Raw genomic sequence first — 27544 nt, forward strand, 5'->3', positions numbered from 1 at the left:
ATGGAACAAAACGAAATTTAATTAAAATATGTTGTTGGCCAAATGAACATATAATAGAAATTTTCTGCACATTATATACAAATTATTATAATTTTTTACCTTTATCAAAAAACTTTTTTAGGGACGCCTATAAAACTCATTAAATTTTATTGCCAGGCGTTTTTTTACATGTTCAACTGACTTCGGAAAAACTATACCTGTCGCGTCATTCAAACAATAATACGCAGGTTTGAGAATAAAAAATTAAATTCTTTAAAATTCTTAAAACTTCTTCGCACTGTAGAAAAAAAATACTGAAACCAAAAATGAGGGAAAAATTTCAAATCTGGTAACAAAAACAATTCGGTGCGTCTTTAATAAAGTTCTGACCACCCATGTATGCTAACCAACAATGTTCGTTAACTTTGATTAGCGAACATATTTAACCAACAATGTTCGTGTCAATATGGTTTACGGGAAATAATTTAATTTAATGCACAAACCAAATATTTAAAGACAAAAAACCTTCGGAAAAATAAAGAAGAGAAGATTTTTTAAATCCTACAAGGGAATACATTCTAGGATTTAAATTTTTTTATTTTGTGTATAAAATTACAGTAAGAAGTCGTGATATTATTAATACTAAACTGAAATATGAAAATGTTACCTTGACTTGTTCGCATTGCTAAAATAATATTGAAAAACTGATTAAACAAATGTGTCAGGTACTAGGTTATAAGAATTTAATTTTCTTTTAATGACGAGGTACATTTACTTATCACTATAATAGAATAAATATTATATGGTAACATATCTATGGAATGTAGATACAAAAAAAATAAAAAAAACTATCACATTTGGCTTAACCTGAATTTGAGCTTTCAGAACGAAAATAAAGAAGAAGAAATATTTAATTTTTCAGTGCGTTTCTGGTTAGGTAAAACTAAATTGTTAAAATCAACATCTTCACCGATACTTTTGGTGTATATACAGGGTGATTCAGAACTTATCCAAAAAAATTTGGGAATAGATGCGGCATGTGAAATGGAGTCAATATCGTAAAAAAAATTTTTGTAAAATCCTTATAGTTTCCAAGAAAAAGATTATTGAAGTTTTAGTACATTCATCGACTACATAGCTGGACAACTGTAGTCTCTAGCGTCATTTGCAATGCGCGTGGAGAGCCACACGTGGCCTCAGCGACTCAGAATACAGAAATCGTATTTTGCAATCGTCGTTGCAACAGTATTTACCTGTTATCTGTGGTGTTTACAATATTTTTTTAGTAGTTAGTGTCAAAAATGGGTAGTTAGTGTCAAAAATGGTTTGCGTGTATAGCAACTCGGAGTTTTAATTTATGGTGAAGCATTTGTGTTATGGTGAAGCAAGACAACATTTGTGTTAGTTCGTAGAAACCGAGTTAGACGGACCCAATTGTCTTTACACGTCGGTGGATTTTGAACAATTGTTGTAAAATCGGGTAGGTCAATTGATTTTATTATTTAAAAACACAAATTAATTGTATTAATTAATAAAGGCAAAAGCAGTTGAATTTGCCGATATAAAATAGGTGTGATAAAATTCTATTTACATATTTCTTTCCTTGCGAAGGTATTTGTCAGTTTTTATCACACCGCCATGCCGGTCGCATTGTGCAAGGTCAGGTTTTACAGTGGACCAGTTTCAAATGCCGTGCAGAAGTGTATTTTCAAATCATTTTCGAACTGCCCTTTTTGATTTTTTTTTCTTTACAAAATTGTATTTGTAAGGGTCCCCTGTACATCCAGAATTTTTTTTGGATAAGTTCTGAATCGCCCTGTATAAATATGCGAATGGTTTGAGATACTGAAATTATTACTGTTATAACAAATTAAATAGAGACGAACATTATACATAAATATAAAAATCCAATACATTTTTTAATTTCCATCTTAAAACACTATTTATACATACAACCTAAGTTACCTCCTTGTATTAATTAATTGGGTACATTTGTCTTCATCGTAACTATATGTACTATTTTCAATTCAAATCACACAACTCTTCTTCGAGTTCTAACTAAGCTGGAGCTTGCCGTTCTCCATTATTCCAATTTGAGAATGGCTAAGGAGAAATACGAGTGTTTACAAGAGACGGCATAGAATCTTTCTTGAGGCTATTCTGTTCTATCTAGTACAAAGCAACACTTTTGACAAAGATTGAAGCAATTGTTTTTAGGAAAACATACTCATTATATTTGAAGAAAGTGGTGAAAAATGCATAATACACAATAAATTTAAAAGATTTAAGTATCCTAATTTTTTTATGATTGCAGATTTTAGAAATATGGAAAAAACATTTCGGGAAGGCAAAAAACAATGTAACTGGAAAATTAATATTTTCTACATAATCTTTAATGTAATATTATTAGGTATGTGGAATCGCAATACTTCTATCATATTTCGAGAGCAATAAAAATTTTAGAAAATACAACAAATTATTTTTTGATATTAAGTTTTATATTGTTTTCGTAAAGATACTATTAGTTTTCCCATATAATGCTTAAATTATTCTGCCTATCAAACTTAAAATTTGAAGGTACTGAACCACCAAATCAACAAATGAAAAGTTCATCCGGGAGTAGTTTTAAGCTTTCCGAGTTTTATCTCGATTTTGTTTTAATTTTTTCAATTTTGCAGATAATAAAAATAGGAACGCATAAAAGGAATCTATACAGATTATAAGGAACATTGTATATTTATTGATATGCTACGTAGGTTATACAGATGGGCACTGTTTCGTCCCATTACCTTTTTTGTTTATCTAAAATAAGTACATATATTGCAAAACTTTTTTGCAATTTCTGGTTGTTCCGATTTATAACTATGCAAAGCATTAACATAACAAGTAAGAAATTAGTGAAGTTCAAATATCTTTTTTTATATAAGCAATAGGATTGCGTATATTTGGAAACTATTACTTCTTGAGAATTAAACTTTCTAAAAGATGAGCTACGATTTTTTAGATAAAGAGGTTTCAATAATGTGCATATTACTACAAATTTCTCCACTCCATCAAGTCGTTGATTCTAACAAAACTCTTCAAATTGCTTCCTCGCTGATTTTTTAAATTTCTTTGTATTCACTGGAGCAAGTTTCTTAATATTCAAATCTATCTACCACAGAAACATTTCCAAATCTTGCCACATTTGCTGAAATTTGCCAATAATAAAAGTTTCAATCGACTCTTTTGAAATAAATGACTTTGCCGGTTTTGTTTAATTTATTATTATTATTATTTATTTTGCACTAGGATCCTATGAGAACCATTTTTCAGATAGAAGATAGAAGGACGATGTGATTTTTAATAAACCATTTTTAACAAAGCACGTGATCACATTGGATACAAATCGTTACACAACAACGTTCATTATTTTACTTTGGTCTTAGAGTATAAGTAAAAATTGGAACCAATTCAGTTTGAACTAATATCACATATTTGGTCATATTAGAAATTTGTACAAATTTTCAAGAATGATAACTTCATATGAATAAACTTCCGTAAGAAGTCGTATCGAATGTATCCGCCACATTGGCGTACTTCTAATTAAACTTGCAGGGACAGTTTGCGTCGGCAGTTATTCTTGAAAACGATAAAACTGCTCTTGTATTAATAGCATTTGGCCAGAGAAATCTAAATTTGGATTATGAATTTTTATTGACTTGCAAATGAATGAATTCTTATCAGCTAGACAAGTATCAATTTCAATGCAGTTTACTTTGTTTTTCTTATAAAAATTTTAAGATATTTATAAAGGATGTTTGCAGATTCATTATTTTTAAATGAAGTTTATCCCAAACCAAATGTATTTCTACAGCGAAAGGATTTATTGAAAAGTCTTGTAGTATACATTAAAATTTGTGCGTAAAACATTTAGGATTTTGTAGTTTTGTAAGATAGTTTTATTATTAATGTTGAATGTATTTAATAAAATAGTTTGGTTTAAAAGACTCGATTGACCGATTAAACCAGCTATAAAACTATGAATCCTTGAGAATGTCTAGAAGTGCTTTATAAAATATCTATTCAGATCTCTTGTATCCTCTTTTAAAACCTTCTCCTCTTAATAAAGTGATTAAATCGTTTATTAAATACATTACAAATCTTACTACCTTTTAATATATTTCAATAAATCTGAACTGCCTTAAGAAAATTAGGTTATAACATTAGACTAGTGCAATAGTTTCTTAGTTCGGTGACTTTAGTGTCTATAAATAATTGAAATGTATCGACATGCAAAAATCTCATTATACGATGGCAATAAAGTAATCAACATAATGGACCATATTTCGATTTTTAATTGTTGTTGTATTTCTTATCACACTTCACAAAAGTTTTATGTTAAAAAAGGAAAAAGCTTTTGCACCAACCTAATACAGGAAAGGATAAAACAAATTCGGATGCACCGTATATGAATGTTTAAGTTAGAACCTATAAACAAGTGGAAAATAATAATTAATATATTGGTAATTTTGGTAAAAGGGAAATTTAAATAATTTTAGAATTTAATTAATTAACAATTTTAGAATTGTTAACTATTCTCCACAAAAACGAAACAGGTACAACAAACATCAGAACAAAATACAGCCTTCTTATGACGGTTGTGACATAAAACAGTCATAATAAATAAAGATTATAGATTATTATATAAATGGATCTATCCATACGAACATTTAGTTTTTATTGGGATGGTACGAAGTTCAAGTTAATTTATATAGGCCAACAATCTCTCATAGGTAGACAATAAAGCGATTTTATGACCTTCTGACATAAAACGGTTCAGTCATATTCAAGATTATTCTTTAAGTATAAATGGATCTATCCATGCGAATATTTAGTTCTAGCTAGGATTGTATGGATTTATTCAAATTCAAGTTAGTAAGTAAATTTAATGTAATTCTACATATGGAAGTAATTTTATTAATTTATCGTTTAACGTTAGCATCTTTGTTTTCTATTTACTAGGTTTTATAACGTTAATAATAAAAACGATTTTTCCAAAAACGAATATTTTTTATAAAATTATTTAAAATATAATGTGGGGTACCTACTGAGAGTTTAGAGTTAATTTCGCATTTTAACAGTAAACTGTTTGTTGTTTAAAAATTACCAGCATCTTTCAGACGGTTTTCTACGAAAATATCGAAAACATAAAATAATTTCATTATAACCTCACATATTTTCTCGTATGGGTGTAAAACATTGTTGTTTTCCTGCAAGCGACAATAAGTTAATCATTAACAGTTTTAACGATTATTCTTTAAAACAAATTTAACTTTTTATGACACCGTAAAAGCTTACACAAAACTAGAGTATAAGACTAATACTCTTGTTGTAGCACTCTGATCGTTATTTTTTTGGACTTTTTGTGGGTTTATTAGCATCCTATCACAGAAACATAGATCTCTAATAGGTAAACAGTTTTTATGAAAGTCTTGTAGGTTATTAAAATATTTGATTTGTTACTTGTGTAAGAGTCTATTTTATAACTGTAGGATTTTCTCTTATCATTTTTATAAAGCGATGCTAATATTCCCGAAAAGAGGAATAATATATTCAAAAACCCGACCCTCAGCACCGAAGCCGGTCCTTCAAAATCGATGGCTGTGACGTAAGAGTGCGCGACGCCGACGACGCTTCCACCGCCGTCTCGTCAGTTGCGAGCTTTCACCTGTAACCTGACGATGCCTCTTTCCTGGAGGCCCATTTTGCTGCTTTTGGTTTCGATTTGTGTCCTAACTTCAGCAGCAGATCTCTTCAGCAACTCCTTCCTCGTCAGATTCCGGCGAGATGTTGAACAACAAGAGGCCCACACCGTGGCAAAAAGGAACGGATTCGTTAATTTGGGCCCGGTATGTATACACAGCTGTTTTTTAATTAAAAATTTAAAGTTTCGGCCGGACAATATCACGTTTTTATACGAGCGTATCTATCCCCTCAATTTTTTCTATTTTATTCCTTACATACTTATAAAAAATGTGTTAAAAGCACATACACAGCCACGGTCTCCTTGATTTAACTTCACTGAATTAGAAACTTTTTCAAAAATATGTTTAACCTTATTTTTTCACTTTTAACAGAACAAGGGTGTTATGCTTTCTCATAACATTTTTGAATGTTTGTAAATCTTTTGTTAAGGACAAATGTGGTTTACTTATCTGCTATTTTTAGTGCTTTCGTTATCAATATGTCTGTTTAAAGCAAATAGTACACACTACACATATTTGAAAAGAAATGATTTTGTCGTAGTATTATTTCTATACGCATGTCCAACTTATATTACTGAACATTTATATAAAATAAATTATGGTAATTTTCAATCAAATAAAATGAAATATTTAGTTGCCCTGTAGAAACAATTGCACGGAAAAGCTTTTACTATAATTATCTAAAATTAAAAAATATGTTATGTTCAAATTAAATTATTAAAACTTCATACTTTTAAAATAATTAACTTTCACTCGTGTTCCTAGTCATCGCTAACTATATTGGCAAAGATCAACAGGAATGTATATAACAGTATTTCTGCATTTGAGGGATTTTTTTAAGTGGCCTCCTCACACATATTTGTTGTCAAAAACTATACAGGATGGACTGTTTTCATTATCTTTGCTATACCATACAGGATGGGCTGCTTTACATTTTCTTTACTAGCTCAAACTGAAATATGAAATAGGTTAAATTAGAAAAAATGCGTTTCTCTCTTAATCATTTTTCAAGGCAAAACAAAAAATAATAATTTTGCTTACAATAATAACTCCTATACATTTCGCTCCACGTAGAAACAAGAAGTTAATAATGATTTTTTTAAGAAAAAGTGATTATAAAATGTGTCATATAAATGTGATGAAAAGAAAAGTTTTACTTAAAAATTTGAAAATTCAACTCATGAAGAAGCTTTATTATAATAATTTGAATTTATTCAATGCCTTTAAAAATTTGTGATTGTACAAAAAATACAGCATGCTTTGTTGACTTTCCCCTCCGTTTTGAGTTACATGGATATTTAGTTTGCATTAGAGCCTTTCTCTGAGTACATTTCATTTTGCCACTTGTGAAAGAAACTTAAAAATTAATAAAACAAATAACCTTTGTTCTAAAAAGATTAGTCAACGGTTGTATTTGTGAAACTATTTTTCACAGACAAATAAAAATACTACGCGTTTCACTTAGATAACGTTAACTAAACGAAGTTTTATTTGTTTGACTTTTGTAATACAGAATACATATTTCAGAATAAAAACACCGTTGAGTGATCCTCTTGACACAACGATTTAATTAATTTTTCAATGTTTCTACAGGTAGCAAAGTATTTAAGTGCCTGAATAAGTCTATGCTAGTAATAAACAACTTCAAACAAAATTTAATTAGAAGCAGGAGATCGAGAAATTCACGAGGGGGTAGAACAAATTATTTTAAGTAACAGGTTTGATAAGGACATAGGTCGCAGATAGTTCCGCTTTCAGTCGTCATTACAGCAACAGAATCTTGAAGCCATTGAATATTTTGAAAACCCGATTAGTGCATTTCTAATGAGATTATAAGAATATTATATTTTATTCGAAGATTAGCCTTATCTGAGTGAGATAAGATTTAAAAAATTTTAAAATGAACTCACCCACAGCTAACGTAGAAATTTTAGTTTCATTATACGAGAAGATTGAAAATTTCTATGCCTATGGTTTTTTGAACATTTGATACATCACATCGCATCAAAAAATAATCTATAAAAAGTTATACACAGTTTTAGACTATTTGCAATTTATTCTATGTTGTAAGCTTATTTTAAAATAATTTAAAAAATGGGAATAAGGAATAACTACCGAATTTTTCGAATGTTTGGTAGAGTCTTGGTCTAGTAGTACTGACATCCTTTATCTCCGTCAATGATTGACGTAATTTTAAGCCAATTTACCGAATTACTGCTTCCAATTAGAGAAATCAGTGATTCAAGTTTCATCAGACGTTATAAAAGATATTTCAAAAAGTGTAGGTAATATTATCTTATAATTTCAACACCCTTTATCTCGAAAACGAAGCGTTGTACGACACAACATTCGAATGCAACTTTTTGATTGTATTAAGAATGAAGTAATAAAAATTGAAGATCTTATTTACAATTTGTTAAAACACTGTTGATTTGAATTGAAAATAGATGTCTAGGAATTGAAAATATGCAATTATGGCGTTCAAGAATACCTTAACATTTTTTGTCATAAAAAATAATTATTTGACTGACGGAGTAATTGCTAACAAGGGAAAAAAATTGCGACATGGTTTATTTCAAATTTAGATCTCAAACGAAAACAAAGATGTAATAAAGAGAGCATGATTATATTAAATGAAAAATGAGCGCGTGGGTTCCAAGACTTAAAAGATTTTTTATATTATGTTTGTTAAAAATGTAGACAGTGAAAGTTAATCCGACTTTTTAAGAATAAATTACTCATGAAAGAAATTGATTTTGTATTTAATAATATGAGGAGACTGTAATGTTCAACAAGTAATCTCTTTTTTTGTTTAATCGGTGTTTTTCCATACTAAAACCAAAAATAAATCTAAAAAATGTTTATCTCACACCAAGAAAGTAGATAGATGTTACTTATTTTACTGAAAACACGGTTATCAAAGCATATTTAGTATGACTGAAAATTAATTCTTAAAATATGATAGAATGAATGAATGTTATTAAAATTGAAATAGATGAGACAAAAATCATAAGATTTCGAATATTTTCTATAATTATTCTCAAAATTTTCAATATCAAAATGAGTTTTTTTTTTTGTTTTATTTATTTATATTTCACAAATATATACGGTATCACATAATATTTTTATTATTACTCACCCCGATCCTGAAGATGCTTTAACTAACAATTATCAAAAATCGGATAATATTTCAAAATAAATTGGACTCTTTTAGATTTGGTCACTAATTTTTTATTTCTAAAATTATCTTTCTATAATACATTATAATACTCATTGGTTTCGCAAGGTATATTATTTAATTTATTGCTTTTGGATTAAAATTTATCGTTTCTGTTTCAACGTAAAAATCTAGGAGGTACTGAAAATTACTGAAGATGAGGAATTAGCCTATTACTGGTACTGATCGACATATGCTTTACAGGTTACATCTCACCCATATTCGAAACATATCTGCAGATAGACATCCATATACCTAAATCATTTTTCGTTAGTCTCTCTCTAGCTATTTATTTCTGGAATAATGAATTAAAAGCCATACAAAGATACTGTTACACTTGATCAACTGATTAAAATTCACTATGACAAGCGTTTGCATAATTTATTTTGTAAGGCGTAATAAAACGTAATATCGGTAAACCAAATTATAGTTTATATGAAATAAATTAATGGAGAAAGGATGAAAATACGTAATCAGTGAGATAAAATTGAGTGCCCCATAAAAATTTATTGCAGTTTTGGATCATCGGATACCTATATACGAAACATATTAGTAATCGATATATCTACTTATTGACAAATATACGTATATAATATATGTGGCATTAATTTGTCTTACAATGTTAAAGACAAAATTATGAAATATACACTGTCCACTTTCTGTCCAGTTCGTTTATTCTGTCTTCCTGAACTTCATATTAATTTATCATTTTCTAACTTATCCGTTAATTTGTTGTAGCATTTATTAAAGACCTATATCAAAATATATGTACAATATCAAATCATTCTAATGATTTTAGAAAATTTGTATTAGTGCTAATGTGTTATGTAGTTTTTATATAGGTAAATTAGTAGCATCAGAGGTTGGATTTTTTATGTATATTTTTATCGGCAGCAAACAAATATTTTATTTTTTATTTACAAAATAAAGTCTTTTAATATATTATTATTAATTACTTATTTATTATTTATTCAATTTGAATTCTAAATCTTGAAAAATAGTCAATCAAATATTATTTGAATTTAAATGTAATTTAGTAGTCTTAACTTTTTCTAAACTTTTCATTATGTGAATTCATACATGCTCAATGAATATTTGGATACACTAAATAATAAATATGTACTTTCTATTATTTTAAATATTAACAAATTACTAGTTTATATAAGGAAATAGAATGTATGACTTCAATTCAATTATTTTGAATTATCTTAAGAGTTTTAAAGTAAAGTATAATAGCTAATAATTGAAATATATAATAAAAAAAAATGTAATACATTAAATATTAAATTTGTAGGTATAGCTATCAAACATCTTTATATGAAAATAGTAGTAAACTACAGTCAACATTAGATCTGAATGTTGAAAAGAAGTGTATTTCCTGTAGCAGTACTAGATTTGATTGCTATTTTAAATCGATATCAATCAAGCAATTGAAAACATATTTCACATGAAAAAGGATATTTCATTAAAATAAAATTGCATGTAAAATTTACTATAAATGTTTGTATTATATTTTAATTATCAGGAATATATTTAGTACAGTCCGTACGATATTTGTTGAGATAAAATTCGAAGAAGACCCCTGCATCACTTTCTTGGAATTAACCGCATTCCACACACGAAGTAGAAAGACAATGGCGAAAAATTTCAAAGCACGCCCCCGCGGTGGTAAATTGTTACAGTAGTTCCGATAACAGAACCTTATTAGCTTATTCTTTTCTTGGAATTTTATCTCAACAAATATTATACGGACTGTAATGGATACAGCGGCGGATGGAGAAAATTGAAATGGTTGCATTTTTATAAACATGTGAAGCATCTTATTCGCTTCCCGTAAACGGAAATTTAACAATGTATTGATGATATTCTATCCAAATCTTGGTCTGCCGGAGAGTGTCGAATGACGATTTAGTTCTATGCGTAATTATTTACAGTATGTCCGCGGTTAGGGTGAATAAAGAATAAATGCCACGAGGGTAAACTAACAGTTGGTTCAAATGAAAAGATACGACATAATTCCAATTTGTGAAAAAATTGGCCTACGGTGATTATGTACAAATATTTACGTCTGCGGTTAGGGTGAATAAGAGGAAAAACATTTTTTATTTTAAGTAGAAGGTTGTGAATAAAATGACATTTTATTCTTCACTTGTGTCACTACTTCGTTAAAAACCGCCAATAGTAATTAATTATCAGATAAATGCTAACTTTACAGCAAAAAATATATCTAATGCAGTGCTACGGTAAGGGTGATAACAGGTATCGCCAAGTAATTCAAGATTTCAATGAAAAAGTACCCAGTTGTGCATGTGGTGCAGTCGTCTTTACATAAAGTAGTTCAAAATTTTTTGTGAAACGAGTCACTGGCGAAAACACCTAGGCAAAAGAAAAACTATGATGATGAAGATGCCGCTACTGTGTTAGTTCTACAGTCAGTGAATGAATATCCAACCATATCGCTGAGGAGGCGCTCAGAATACTTAGGAATTGAGAAAAGGACCCACATACAAAAAATTTTGAAACAAAATAACATTCTGACATACAAACCAATTCACAATCACACTTTAGAGGAAGGCGATGAAGCGAAACGTGGATCGGAGGTATGGAACGAAATTTCCATCAACAGATTATGTTTTCGGACTAATCCACTTTTTCTACAAATGGCATTGTTGCTTCACAACATTTGCGATATTAGAGTACCGAGACTCCTCATTTCAGAATATCATTTAGGCGGCAATATTTCAAAAAAGTAAATGTTTGGTGTGCGGTATCCTTTTATGGAATAATAGGACCATACTTCTTTGAAGATACATGCAATGGAAACAGCTACCTGAATATGCTCCAAATGTTTTTTACTAATGAATTAGACAATTTACCACTAGCTTACCGAAATTGTTTTTATTTTCAGCATGACGGTTGTCCGGGGCATTCTGCTGTAAGTGTTAGGACCTGGTTACATAACACATTTCAATATCAATCGCCCCCGCGATGTTCAGACTTAACAATCATGAACTTTTACTTGTGGTGCCGACTCAAACAGATTGTGTATAGCAGGCCGTTGGACAATAATATTGAGCAGTTAAAACAACGAATTAGAGATGCTGTATGTGTATATCTTTAGAAGAGATTAGACGCAGCTACAATGAATTCCTTGCACGCCTTCAAATTTGTGTGAACGTTGGCGGACGAGTGTTCGAATAATGTTTTATTATACATACATTTTTTCCAAATTTATTATATTCTGTAAAAAATTAAACCAATTTTGTGTGAGAATTGTAAAGTAACTTTTTTCCTCTTATCGTTACATACTGTAGATAACACAGCCACACATAAAAATAGTCCAATCCCAAGAGAGCCGGATATCATTTCCGAAGGAATTCGCGCGCTAAACACGATCCTGTAGTCAAAATTCATGACTTCACAACAAATTTCGAAGAAAAGTGAAATTTTTATGTGAAAACGCTCAAATATGGGTCAAAACTGATTTTTTCCTAAATTGTGTCCAAATATATTATTTTCGTAGTATTTTGAGGCGTAGAACATGATGCTATTGGTAAAATTTACCCATGACCTGGCTATTTCTCAGAAAATCCACTATTTTGGTGAAAACTGGCTCAAATATGGGTCAAAACTGATTTTTTTCTAGACTGTCCAAATATATAATTTTCGTAGTATTTTTAGACGATGAACACGATGCCATTACTAAAATTTACCCATGACTTTTATATTTCTCAGAAAATCCACTATTTGCTTGAAAACTGGACCAAAGGTGGGTCAAACTGATTTTTGGGGCCTCGTTTACGAGATATTATACCATTTTGGGATGCGCTAGATCGATTTAGTCGATGTTAGACTTAATTTTTGGGGCTACATGAAGATTTGAATCGTCTTATTTATTTTAATTTACTGAATAAAATATAATCATCATGATCAGGGATATTTAATTTGAGCTAAATCTAACATAATAATATTATCTAAAAAAGTTGCAAATCGGCCTAAAGTGTTCTCTATCTCGTACAATTCGTTTCTTTGTTGTTTAGTTAGTATTGGTACTATATATAAAAAAAAAATCATCAAATCTCAAAAACTAAAGTTTAACGTCGACTAAATTGATATCAAATTGTTCCAAAAAGTTACAATATCTCGTAAACCAGGCCCCAAATCAAAATCTTACTAGAGTAAGAAAAATATATTCGGAAAGCATAGGCGTACTCAGAAAAAAATACCTAGGGGGTCCATTGGTACTGCAAGCCCCTTCCCACCGTTCGCGCTTTAATTGCCGGCTTAAGATATGTGCTAAATTTCATATAAATATCTATACAATCACCGGAGTTATCAATAAAAATCATTTTTTAAATTTTAATTTTGACACCCTGTATTTTCAAAATGGGGCTGCGAAATGAGAAGTGGCATAAGAAAACTCTCATTATTTTAGTCCAAACAATTTATGGTTAACTGCTTGACCTACTAATTTGTAACACCCTGTATACATAGTGTGGAACAGCCAAATGGAATAACTTCGTTATCACAGTTATTGTGCATATTTATAAAAAATCCCGAGACACGTCGATTTTGGATACTGAAATGACTTCCTGCAACGTAAAAATTTCGTCTCTAAATTCAACCCCCTTCAAACCCTTAAATTTTTAAATGGGAAGTAAGAGTTTGTTATACCTCATTTGAAATGTATTCTCATCCTCTATTAAAAAATACTATAGTGTAGTATAACAACCCTAAGTTCGACAAAAAATAAGTAAACGTAGTTGTGGCCAAAAATATGTGATCGTCATAAGGAATACCTACATTGTGTGTATCCATTTTTAATTGACCGGAAGGCGTTGGCTACTAACTTTGTAGAGGGGATGTATGGTTTAATTATATAAAACAAAAGCAGAGTAAATACACCTAACCTTTATTATTTATGTACAACAATCTTCAAATTAAGCATGTGACAAATAGAAAGAACAACACAAACATTAACAACCATTAAACATAAAAGGAGAGTGCCAGGCTCACCTAGAGCTCCTGTGGGGAAAAAGCATGGCAGAGAAACCCACGATCGTTGCTCTTACCACTCAAATATAAATACAAAACAACCGCTAACCAAAGGTATAAATTCAGAACCTTTGCTAATGATAAATAAGACCTGTCTCATTTAATGTGTCACTAAATGTCATCTGTTAACCCCATATTAGTCATACACACTTCCAAGTAAAACTGAAGGGATTTGGTGTTAGTTAGCCGGCAGAGCCGGAAGGTACTGAGGTCCCATAATACGGGAGGCTACTCAGCTAAAGTTGAGATTTCGGAAGATCCTTCTTAACACTGGAGTCCCATACGGGAGGCTATCCAGCTTAATTCAGATTCGTTCCGCACGGGCGAAAATGTTAGTAACTTCAACAAGGCTCGTATAGACGTGTGACGTAAAGTGATCACAAGAAATCAAAGAACAACCTGATCTTGTTTAAAACAAGATAAATGTGAAATAGAGAAGTCGTTATTGCGATATCTGGGCGGTCTCGACAAAATACATATTTGAACATGTCATAAATAATGAACAACCTTAAATAATAATTGTAACAATTTTATATTAGGAAAATATACGCCCCTAAGCGTAAGACAATGAAGGCTAAACATATACAGAATTATTATCATGAGACATATTTTACGTACAACGTCATCACTACAAAAACAAGTTAGCTGTAAAACAAAGGAGTCATTATTGTAAAGTCGGGGCGCCCACGATGATATACATATTTTAACATGAAAGAAATAATGAGCAATCGTTAATAATAAGTATAACAATTTTACCTTAGAAAAATACATGCCCATGAGCATAAAGCAATGGAAGCTAAACATACAAAGAATTATTATCATGAAACATCTATAAACATCACAATCATAAGGTTACACAGAACAATTAACAACAAAGTACTTAAAGAATATTACCTGCTAACTAATAACACTTTAAACAATTAACTTTTCACTACTTTGACACACTGCCCGCCGATCGTCTTGCTACCTATCTGCACACTGTTCTCACTTCAACTACCTATCTTCAACTATTTAGGCTTCCTTCCAGAATTCCCCCCTAAGTGCTTGTTTTTTGTGCTTCCTTCTACCGACCGTTAATATTACTTTTTCATTGTTATACAACACTCATGTAACAGGTGACGTCGAAGTTGATGAGATAAGTACGGTTTTGCACAATAGTTTTAATAGTTATTGCAAAAATTAGCATTAAAAAAATAAATTCATCATTTTGACGAAATTTGCAACAGCATACTAAAAAAAAACTTAATTTCAATGAAGATGTTCAAAATTAGTTCCTTGAACGTCTTGACCGCATCCTAATCGTAAATAAAAATGTCTTCCAACATTTTCCAACATCTGAGGCGTGACCTAGCTAACCGCTACCAATATTCTTTTTCAATAAAATTGGCAATGCCAGCTATGAATAATTTTGATAAGTTTTTATATCTTTTTAGTTGAAAATGTTGAAAAAGAACACTGAAATTGTTTTTGCTAGCCTGCAAGAACTAAACGCTGTTTTTATACTATTTGTTTTTGTAACAAATTTCGTTAAGCAGGCCATAAATTTTTGCAATAAATATTAAAATCATAGCATTTTTGAATAGGCAGTGAAAATACATTTCAAATGAGGTGTCACAAGATCCTACTTCTGATTTAAAAATTTAGAGGCTGCAACTGCCACTCGAAGAGGGTTGAATTTGGAGATGGAATTTTTACGTTGCAAGATGTCATTTCAGAATCCACAATCGATGTGTCTCGGGATTTTTTTTAATGTGCACAATAATTAAGATACTGAATTTATTCCATTCGGCTGTTCCACACTGTATATTTAGTAGCCCATGAAAAATATAAATATAGGTACCTACCAAATCTATATCTGGGATAACGTAGACTAAAATATGCGTGTAACTGCAACTAATCTCCTTAATAAGAATTGTGATGAATTTACTCACGAAACTATTATATGAAACTCAACAAAAGTTTTTTAATATTACTTCCATAAAGGGATCAACTGAACAAAACAAGAACGTTGACTTTAACTTAAAAAGTTATGAAAGTAATTCGAGAACTTTTTATTAATTTCTAGTTCCTCTTAACATTTTAACTTTTAGGCATTAATGGAAAAGTTTACTGACCAACTGTGAAATTGCAGTGATTTTTGTTAGTAAGATATAGGTGTTCCAGAAAACAAATACCAAGTATTTAGAAGGTGGTTCTGCTGATAAAGATAGTTATACAATTATTTTCATTATTGGTCTGAGAATGATCCGAGATGGACAAAAGAAACTGGCAATCAAAATAAATTTGTAAAAAAATTGTGGTATGGCATATAGACGGATATCTTATTGGTCCTCTTGTCTTTGAGGGCCAATTAACTGGAGCACGGTATTCAATTGTTTTGCAAAACGATATTTTAAATTTATTAGAAGATATTCATGTGGCAACAAGACGCGATATATGGTGGCAACAGGATGGTGCTCATAATAACAAGTAGTTACAGAGTACTTGAACAGATCCTACCTTGGAAGATGGATTGGTACAAATGGACCAATTAGATGTCTAGCAAGGGCGCCAGATCTAACGCCTCCTGATTTTTTTCTATGGGGGACATTAAAAGATATGGCGTATACTGAGCCAATAGAAGATATGACGGATTTAATAATAAATAAGATTTATGCTAGCCGTGCGGTAGTTAGTTACCTGTCGTCTGTACTTTCTTCTTCCGATCAGGATCTACGGTATCGCATTGAAATATGCATTAGCAAACATGGAAATGTCTTTGAACACTTGTTGTAGTTTAACGTTTTTTAATTTGCATATATTATTTCACTATTCCTTAAAAGAACTGTTAAATTGACTTGGATAATTATTATTGTTCCATTGTGTAAGCTAATAATTCGAAACTCTAAAATACGCATGAATTTGGGCCTCATCGACTAAAGAACCCGATACCTCTGAAACTATTAGGTAAGTTTTTGAAAAATAGTCATTTGACAAAAATTGTTTAGAATTGAGCGAGGTATCGGATAAACCTTGTTACAAAGTTCCTGCCAACAAAAAAATTCTTTAGACTTCAGCGCCATCTCCAATTTGCTCTGAAAATATCAAGTTGCACTCCTTGACAAAGCCATCGATGAGTTCTATCATCTGTTTTTTTCAAAATCAAAATGTCTCTTTCCGATACCGAAATACGAGGCTGAGGACTTTTATGTTGGATACCTGGTATACAGGGTGTTTCAGGATTAAGTCGACAAACTTTAAGGAGATATTCCTCATAATAAAAATAAGAAAAAATCAAGTATAAATTTTTTTCCAGAGACGCTTCATTTTCGAAATATAGGGCGTTAAAGATTTTTAAAAAAATTCGAATTTTTTAAATAACTTCTAAATTAAGAAGGCTATTTAAGCCAAATTTGGCATGACACATCTTCTTATAAGATGCCATTTTTCCATAGAAGTAGAAGTCCCGCAAGCAACCAGTGGCGGAGTTACGGCGATTCAGACTCATTAAATTATAAAAAAAATTAATACGGCCCTACTGAAACTAAAAAATGATGATGTTTTTTTATATAGAACAGTTTGTTATTGACAAAAAGTGTACATACATTCACTTTTTTCCTAACTCTTAATAGTTTCATGGCAAAATTGATTTTTCGGAAGGGTGCTTCTGGATTCTATCGATAATAAAAATGAACCTCAACAAAAATTTTCGAGTAGGTTGCTGTCAAACAATGTTAATTTGAAGTTTTAAATGTTATTTTGCGAATTGTTGCATAAATTATCCATTAGATAAAGCGTCCAAACTAATAATAAAAATAAGTTTAATAATGCCGTCCATATTTTCGAACAATGAATACGCTGATATGGTCTTTGTATATAGTTTTTGTGATGGAAATGCCACGGCGGCTCGCCGTGAATATGCAGTAAGATTTCCTCATCGCAGACTACCAGCAAAGGAAACATTTTCAACGACATTCAGTCGTCTCAGACAAACTGGGTCTTTCGGTATTCCAACTTATGCTGATGGACATTTTGCCCCACTTCAGGACGAAGTAAGATCGAATACTATTTTAAACCATTTCGATGAAAATCCATCCACGAGTGTCAGAAGATCTAGCTATGAGCTAGGTATTTCGTCAAGTTCCATTTGGAGGACTCTTCGGGCTGATGGACGCCATGCGTACCATATCCAGCGTGTGCAACATTTATTGCCTCAGGACATACGATGCAGGCGCGTGTTTTGTGACTGGATGTTAAACCAAGCAGAGAATGATGATCAGTTTACGCAAAAAGTAATGTGGACAGATGAGGCAACATTTACTCGAAGGGGAATTTTAAACCAAAGGAACAACCATATTTGGTCCTACGAGAATCCACGGGCGGTAAGGGAACATAGTTTTCAGCATGAATTCCAATGTAACGTATGGTTGGGTGTGTTGGACAACACTATAGTTGGTCCCTACTTCCTTCCGCATCGGTTAAATGCTGACATGTTTACCGAGTTCCTTGAAAATGGTTTTCAAGATCTGTTAGAAGATGTTCCGCTTAATACTCGAATGAACAGTTGGTTTCAACTAGATGGTTGTCCTGCCCATTTTGGTAGAGGTCCTAGGGAGTGGTTAAACATTAATTATCCCAGGAGATGGATTGGTCGTGGAGGACCTGCAGCGTGGCCCGCACGTTCACCGGACTTGACACCGATGGATTATTTCGTTTGGGGTGCTGTTAAACAAAAACTCTACGAGGTGCCAGTTGATACCCTAGAAGATCTAAGACAGCGAATAACCCAACCGTGTCGAGAATTAACTCCAATTCAGTGTCGATCGGCCACTACCTCCATAATTAGAAGATGTCGTGCTTGTCTATAATCCGGAGGCGCCCATTTTGAACAAAATATTTTTTAAATAAATATTTTAATTTTTTATTCACTTTTCGCTTTGTCTAGGTAAGTATAATATTAATTGGTAATTTTTTGGTTGTTTCAATTTACAAATAAATTTTTATGTATTTTATTTAAAAGTACACAACACAAGTAAATGAAGTGACTACAAACCGTCTGAAAAAATTTAGGAGGATTGCAAGGGTCGTTACGTTGTCGCATTACGACATAGTCACATTAGATGTTAGGTACTTAAATATTTCTATTGTTTTCATCAACATCATTTTTCTTTCTAAAAAAAAACACCCTATATCTCAAAAACGAAGCATCTCCTAAATAATTTTAATACTATTGGTTAAACCCAAGGGAAGCTGAGACAAAAAGGCTTATTTGACTCACACATACTCGAGACTAAGACCAATTTTAATAGGTACTATATTTTTTTAGGTTTTATGAGGAACGTCTTCCTAAAGTTTATCGACAGAATCCAAAAGCACCCTTCCGCCAAATCAATTTTGTCATGAAACTATAAGAGTTGGGAAAAATAGTGAATGTACACTTTTTGTCAATAACAAACTGCTCTATCTAAAAACAGCGTCATTTTTTATTTTCAGTAGGGCCGTATTAATTTTTTTTATAATTTAATGAGTGAGTCCCCATAACTCCGCCACTGGTTGCTTACGGGACTTCTACTTCTATGGAAAAATGGTATCTTATAAGAAGATATGGCATGCCAAATTTGGCTTAAATAGCCTTCTTCATTTAGAAGTTATTTAAAAAATTCGAATTATTTTTAAAAATCTTTAACGCCCTATATTTCGAAAATGAAGCGTCTCTGGAAAAAAATTTATACTACTTGATTTTTTTCTTATTTTTTTATAAGGAATATCTCCTTAAAGTTTGTCGACTTAATCCTGAAACACCCTGTACATATATGTATTATACATAGTTTATATCTAAATTCTTTCATTTTAATAAATTTTCAAATTTTCTTTTGATGTAAGAAGATTCATTTAATTCAAGACTACGATATGCTCATATGCGTAGATATACGTAATTAAAGACATTATTTTATCTGTTTACAAATGCTTTTTATTAGAAAGCTTTTAGGAATGTTTAAAATGTATTTCTTGTTTTTAATATTATATAGCTAGAAGAACTGGGCCAACTCCTCAAAAAATTTGTTTACTAAAACCCTTTTTCATTGTTGAATAATTCATTGGCTTTCTGCACAAGTTATGTGGCTTTAGGTAATGTTTTCCTATTTATTTAGGAACCGGAACGTACATAACCGAATCCCTGAAATCCTTTGTTGCTTGCATAGCATAAAAATTATTATATGAGCACGTCAAATGCTATAATACTTGCTGTCGGTGGGATATTGAAAGCCGTATACAAGAAAAATGGTTCTACAGGTAAACCAGCTGCGATGTTAAAGGTTTTGTGTTCAGGGTTGTTCAAAGTTGTTTTGATAAAACTTTTTGAACATTATATTCAGAACAGGTTTGGTATTTCCATGTCGAAATTACTATACACAAAGACAAATTGAACTTGAATTGAGGAGATTAAGGGTCGGTATTTTCAACTGTTAGGTAAATTAAACTGTCAGTTAAATCTATGTTTGTTAGTTTCTTATACAAATGTGTTTAACTGGGAGATAAAATCGGGATCTGAAGACTGATCCTTAAGCTCAATATAAAAGATTATTTTATTGTAAACATGAATAGCAAATAATGGCAAATAGACAATAAGTCTGATTAACCATTAAATGCGTGTTTACAACGTAAATATGTTAGATATGTTACGTTAGATGAAAATTTATTTAAAAAAGAGAAATTTTAAAATAAATCTTTGCGATGCGATGATACAGTTATTAAAATTCAACAGCGGAACTTCTGGTAGTTTTGTAACAATAATTGTGGATATAACATTGTAGATGTTTGTTATAGTAATATTTATTAAATTGCTGATTTGATTGTTGCTGCGGATTTCTACCCACTATAGTATTTTCAGGAAAAGAAAAAGAGCTGGGAAATGATCATTTCGTGACTTTTTGTTTCGGCAAGCTGAATTTATCACTATAGATGCTAAATATTATGTACAATAACATATTTTTACGTAAATTCACGTTTTTCGCTTATAACTTTTTTCCGTTCATTTCCACGAGAAACCAGTAAAGTACTTTTTTTCGTCTTTAAAACTAGCCCTCGAGCGTCGAAAATATTGATTAAATCAAAAGTTATAAACAGAAGAAGTTTATTTATGACTTTTGAATTAAACATTTATAAACTGCGTTATTATTACCAGAACGTTTTGGCATCGCATCCTCTCATTCCTTATCACTGACCAATAACTCATGCGAAATCTGGAATCGGTAAGTTGAATAGTTTACAAGTTATGGCCTTATAAATAAATTAACTAATTCTTAGTGTGGACGATCCCGAGCATCTTCCACAATCGCACTGATTTTTTTCATGGTAGATTTCATAATAATACATTGAAATCTATCAGTTTTTTTAAATTTCAAATTTGCATCCTGGATTTTTTTTATTTTTTAGCCTTAGTTACAAAATGAAATATACGACGCACGTGCCTAATATAGTTATATATTCGGAAAGCTTATGAAAAGAGCTTTAAGCTAAAAAAAAAATCGTCAAGATTCGTTGTAAAACAACGGAGTTACAGACTGTCAAATATATTATTTTCAAGCGAATTTCGCTTTTTTAGCGGACTATGAATATTATCCTCATTTTCTTCCGACTCGCTGTCGTTAGTGTCGTTCGCTTCTCCCACCCTTCCGCCGCGCCACGGCTCGCCGAAAAATCAAACAACCCACTATTTATTTCGTATTTCTTATGCATAGACGAAAAAAAATACTTTACTGTTTTCTCGTGGAAATGAACCTTCTGACTTTTATCAATATTTCTTATGCACTTAACATACTTCCACAAATAAAATATTTTTATCTGGGAAAATACTCGGTTGCCGGTTGTGACAGTATTTTTTTGCCGCTACCAACCTAATTTGTTAAACAATAGGCCGTCAACTTTGACAGTGTAACTCCGTTGTTTTTCAACGAATCTTGACGTTTTTTTTTAACTTAAAGCTCTTTTCATAAGCTTTCTGAATATGTAATAATATATAACTATATCACGCGCGTGCGTCGTATATTTCATTTTGCAACTAAAGCTAAAAAAATAAAAAAAATCCAGGTTGCAAATTTGAAATTAAAAAAAAATTAAAGATTTCAATGTGTTATTATGAAATCTACCATGAAACAATCAGTGCGATTGTGGAATATGCTCGGGATCGTCCAGACTAATAATTAGTTAATTTGTTTATAAGGCTATAACTTGTAAACTATCCAACTTACCGATTCCAGATTTCGTGTATGTTGTTAGACAGTGATAAGGAAAGAGAGGATTTAATAACAAAACTTTCTGATAATAATAGTGCAGTTTATAAATGTTTAATTCAAGTCATAAATAAATTTCTTCTGTTTATAACTTTTGATTTAATCAATATTTTTTGACGCTTGAAGACGAAAAAAAAAGTATTTTACCGTTTCCTCGTGGAAATGAACGGAAAAAAGTTATAAGCGAAAAACGTGAATTTACGTAAAAATTATACCATTATCCACCCTGTAAACAATCTTCCCCCCATTTTTATGACTGTGGAAACTAATATGTTATTGTACATAACATTTAGCATCTATAGTGATAAATTCAGCTTGCCGAAACAAAAAGTCGCGTCCAACTCTATTTTTCCTGGGCTATTTAGTAAAAAGGCAGAATTGTGGCAAAGGCAGATTCCGGTAAATAAATTAGGATTCAGAAGATCTCAATAAGTTGCAGTTACCTTTTCCATGTTTCTAAATTGGTTCATTCCTAAGCTTTATACGGTTATAGTTATACAATATTTCCGACAAAGATTTATGTATGTCTTGCATATTTCATAACATCTTCTCACAACTGTGAACTTTCATGTCGCTTTTATGCCATTAATTGTGATTAAAATAGTTGATCCAAATCATTCCCATCTCAAATTGCAATGTGTAGCTTGTGCCTTTTTTAAAAAATTTTCGGATTCTAGTTCGTTTCTTTGCATTTCCTGAGAAAACTTACCATAGTAATGTATATATTTTTTTACACCATAAGAAAGTAGAGATTTCAACGAAGAAAAAGCCCACCGACGTTTTTAAAAAAGCAGATATTTTGACGTGAGAATTTTCGATTGAAAATTGGGGTGCTTTTTTGATATTAAGTAAAAATAAGGTGAAAAAATAAATATTTCAAATCAAAAAAATTACAGCGTGTTCGGGACATAAATAGGTAATTTTTCACCAAATTTCGTGAAAAAAAAAATTTGTTATAAATAAAAAACCAAAAACTTGGTTATTTGAATTTTTCACAAAAATTTTGGGGTTATGTGAAAAAAGTGTAAATACAAAAGTTGTAGATCTTTTTATTACCTATAACTTTGCCATTTAACTTTTTTCCATAAGACTTGTAGTTTTTCCGGAAATCAAGATAAACCGTTTTTTACCCTTAAAAACTCACCCCCTTCCCCTTCCCGACCTCAGATCGCCCGTCAATTATTTTTCTTTTCATTTCTGTTATATTCTCTTCCTTTTCCAATGGGTTTCATCCTACTATAATTTTTTTTCACTTTTTACCATTTTTGAAGGCTTAAGCACTGGTCTATTAACTTGCATGGTAAAAACTATTTAACATCTAAGACTTCTCCAATTAATTGTTTAAGTTCGTTTATAAATATCAAAGAAAAGCATTTGAATACTATGTTAAAATAATTTAATGATTCTGATAGTGTCAGGAATGGTGTCTCTTTGGAATCGTATCCTAATCGTACTAAACAAAAAACTTATAATTTATTTTCTTTTGTTTTTTTTTCAACAATATAAATATAAAATGGTAGCTATGTAATTGACATTTAATTGTATTTCCAATACTAAATATTACAAGTAATACTATAAATCCCAACTTAATACTACATGTTCTCGAAATTCTACATCATGTTCCAGTTCAATTCCATTAGGTTTTTATTTGTCGCCCAAGGAATTGAATTACCAATACAGATTATCCTAACAGACAGTTATTCCGTTCGTTGGCAGATTAATGTATAAAGTATTACACCTATATTTGCGTGCCTTTTAGAAAATGTTATTCACTGTTGATTTACATTTTTTATCCCAAAGCCGTATGAGTGACAAATTTAATCCAGTAAAGAAATGTAATTTTCGAAAATAAAATATCACTTTTTTCTTATAGCATTTTTGTTTACTTCAGATCGTGAAAACTCAAATATTATTTCTGTAAAAGAAAAGTGTAGGAGGTGATGGTTTTACTCTAAATTACAGATTTTTTTTATTGGGAGTAGCTTCGTATTTGTCATAATGGCGGTTAGATACGAAGGATATTCAGTGAAATGAGTATGACAGTGATGGATTTGTTTCAGATTTCTATTAGGTAGATTATCAACAAATAAATTTTCCGCCTCTATAGATTTCGCTAATATTTTTTTCGTATTCTGGTTTTTCTGGTAACACCATCACAAGCATAACTTTTATTTACTTTAATTGACTACGCACGAATTAAAAACACACGTGTGATTTTACTTTTTTACTATCTACTGTCATTTTAGTTTAATATTTCAAAATTCATAGTTACCTAGCACCACAGGATAAAACCACCAATACAAGGATTCTAATAAAATCACATGTGGTTTTACCGGAGATAAAAATTTGGTTCGGAGTAAGTTTCAATATAATAATTTTTAATAAAAAAAATTGTATAAGCGTGCATCCATAATAAAGCCTCGTTTCAAACTTCGACTGAAACCCCGCTGCAAACCTCTACTTTATGATGTCTTTGTATATAATCGAAATTTGAGATCTCTCTTATCAGACTCGTCTCAAGTCTCAACCATGTGTAACTTTAGATGAGGCTTCACTATGATTGCGCTCTTGGTGCCTTAGTAGTGACTGTTGAAATTACATAAATTAAAAAATGTTTATTATCGAATAGTGGTATTTCATGTATTTAGGTATTTATATTTTTTATGAGGCCCAGTAAAATAGTGAGTGTTCAATTTTAGACCAATAGTAGTTCATATATATATNTATAAGATTGTGTAAGACTGTTTTATAAGTTTATATATTTTGTTCATATATATATATATATATATATATACACTTATAAATCATAAGCATTTTGATCCAAAGTGGTTAACTTCAACTTTTATTCGTCGTTAGAATCATTATTATTTATGTAATTATGATTACTGTTTATTAATATTTAGTTTCTTTTAAAATTTTAATTGTAAACTAGGAAAATCATTAGTGCTGTATATAAGTTGTTGAAAAGGGTGGTAGAGGGCACGAAAATGAGCAACCTATATTAAGCAACTGATAGTATAAATGTTTCTGTTTTCGAGAAAATTGATAAACAAAATTAACCATAACTGTAAGCTGACCATGTGCATCTTGTGCACGTGCATTGTGTATTGCAGTATTACTTGCCGGCGTATAAAATGTTTTCTGATCAGGAACTAGCGGATATGGTGTTAATGTACGGAGAATATCAGTACAATGTCGTTTGTATGCGGCCCATTGCCGTAACAGACGACAATTTAACAGGAGAACAATGCAAAAGGCAGTTCAAAGGTTACGGGATATCGGGAATGTCCACCTGACATATGAACGCTGCAACGGTTTTTTGACAACCAAGAAAACATCATAAACCTCATTGAGGAAGATCCGAGGTGCAGTACTCGTGACATTCGCCGAGAAGTGGGTGTATTTAACAGTACCGTGTGGCGTGTACTACGGGAACAATTATTACACCCCTATCATGTGCAAAGGGTCCAGGTATTAAATAAGAACGATTTTCAGCCCCGTGTGGAATTTTGCCAATGGTTTCGACATCAAATAGATAGACAAGATTCGAATTTGACAAGAAAAGTGCTTTTTACGGATGAATGCTGTTTTACTAGAGACGGCATACTAAATTTTCACAGCATCACCATTGGTGTGACGCAAATCCCCACGTACAATGATCTCGGTACCAGCAACGGTTTTCAATGATGTATTATATCTCATTATACCGGGTGATTCAGTTTGATATTCGCGGCCCTGTATCTCTTTTATTTTAACAAATAGCTATAACAAACCCTATATATTTTTAAATCGCCGCACAAACTCTATCAAATGACATTATTAGATCCATGGTAACCATGGTAACATACGTCAAAATTGCTATAGTTAATTGTTTCTGTTCAAATGGCACACTATATATTTTTTTATCAATTCTGGAAGATATTTTTTATCTGCGTTCAGCTATGTAAGAAAGTATATAGTTTCATTAGAAATATTGCTAGAAAAACAGCAATAAAGATGAAACCTACTTTTCGTACCTTTATTCTGAAAAATGATAGCCAGCTACGGAAACAAGCTACTGTGTTTTTTAAAGTAACATATTTTATTTTTAATACGATAATAATATAACAATTTAAAACAATATTTATTTCAAATGTTCAAAATGACCTCCATTTGCTTCCAAACACAGAATAGCTTTGTTTATCACTATCTACAAACACATTCTAGTGTTTCTTCATTTAATCTCCGACATCCTACCCTTATTCTGCTTTTAAGGTCGTCAATATCGTTTAGGTAAGGCCAAAGAAAGAAATCTATAGGAGTGAGATTCGGAGATTTAGCAGGCCATTTAACATCTTCATCGAATGTTCTTCACCTCTTGCCTTTCTGGTTTTAAAAACACTTATTTTCTTTTGAAAACATTCATCTGATGGAAGTTGTCTCTGCGGATAACGATGTTGGTATAAATACCTGGCAGCTTTAGCGTTCTTTCGGCGCTCTCCATAAATTAAAATCATATCTAGTATTTCTTGATTACTGTTGAATTCATAATAAGTATAGATATAATAGGTAGGTACAAAATGTCTATTATTTTGACAAAACGTTATTTAGAAACATCAAAATTCAGTTGTTTCCGCAGCTGGCTATCATTTTTCTGCATAAAGCTACTGAAAGTAGGGTTCATCTTTTTTCCTGTTTTTCTTGCAATATTTCTATTGAAACTATAGACTTCCTTATATAGCTGAACGCAGAAAAAAATATCTTCCAGAATCGATAAAAACATATAGTGTGCCATTTGAACTCCATGTTACCATGGAGACGATCTAATCATGTCATTTGATAGAGTTTGAGCGGCAATTTAAATATATATATATATAGAGCAGGAAGGGTAGTCTTGACTGACTAGTTAAGAAAAAAACCAGTGATGTATTTGGGATTGCAGTCAATAGTGCTAAGGGCTAATGTAATAAGAACACTCTGTGTTGTTGTCAAGCTTTCGGAAATGTTTATTTCCTTTCTCAAGACATCTATAAGAAATGACAAAAATGCTTAGAATAATAAGTTATAAAAGCTTATTATATACTTACAAACGTGAGATTATCCTATAAAAACCATCAAAAACGAAGTATACAAGAACATTGTTAAAATTTTTAATTAAAAGTAATTGTAACTATAGTCAAACATTCTATTATAAACAATAATTTTTAAGTCAATTTTTAAAATTTAAACAACTACTACAGTAAAAAGGAGCCATGCCTTTGAATTGTGAACTATTTTTTCTAACTATCAGAACC

General features: G+C 31.1%; 1 protein-coding gene across 1 annotated transcript in view; it reads left to right on the top strand.

Moving 5' to 3' along the window:
* Positions 1–5689: 5689 nt before the first annotated feature.
* Positions 5690–27544, top strand: part of LOC111691855 (neuroendocrine convertase 2-like) — a gene marked incomplete at its 3' end in the record, with an annotated part of 59689 nt that continues 37834 nt past the window's right edge. The window contains exon 1 of the mRNA XM_023455265.1: positions 5690–5870. Within this exon, the coding sequence (XP_023311033.1) occupies positions 5703–5870 (168 nt within the window). The remainder of the gene's footprint in view (positions 5871–27544) is intronic.

Source organism: Anoplophora glabripennis, unplaced genomic scaffold, assembly GCF_000390285.2.
Source record: "Anoplophora glabripennis isolate ALB-LARVAE unplaced genomic scaffold, Agla_2.0 scaffold520, whole genome shotgun sequence".
NCBI classification, from domain to species: Eukaryota; Metazoa; Arthropoda; class Insecta; order Coleoptera; family Cerambycidae; genus Anoplophora; species Anoplophora glabripennis.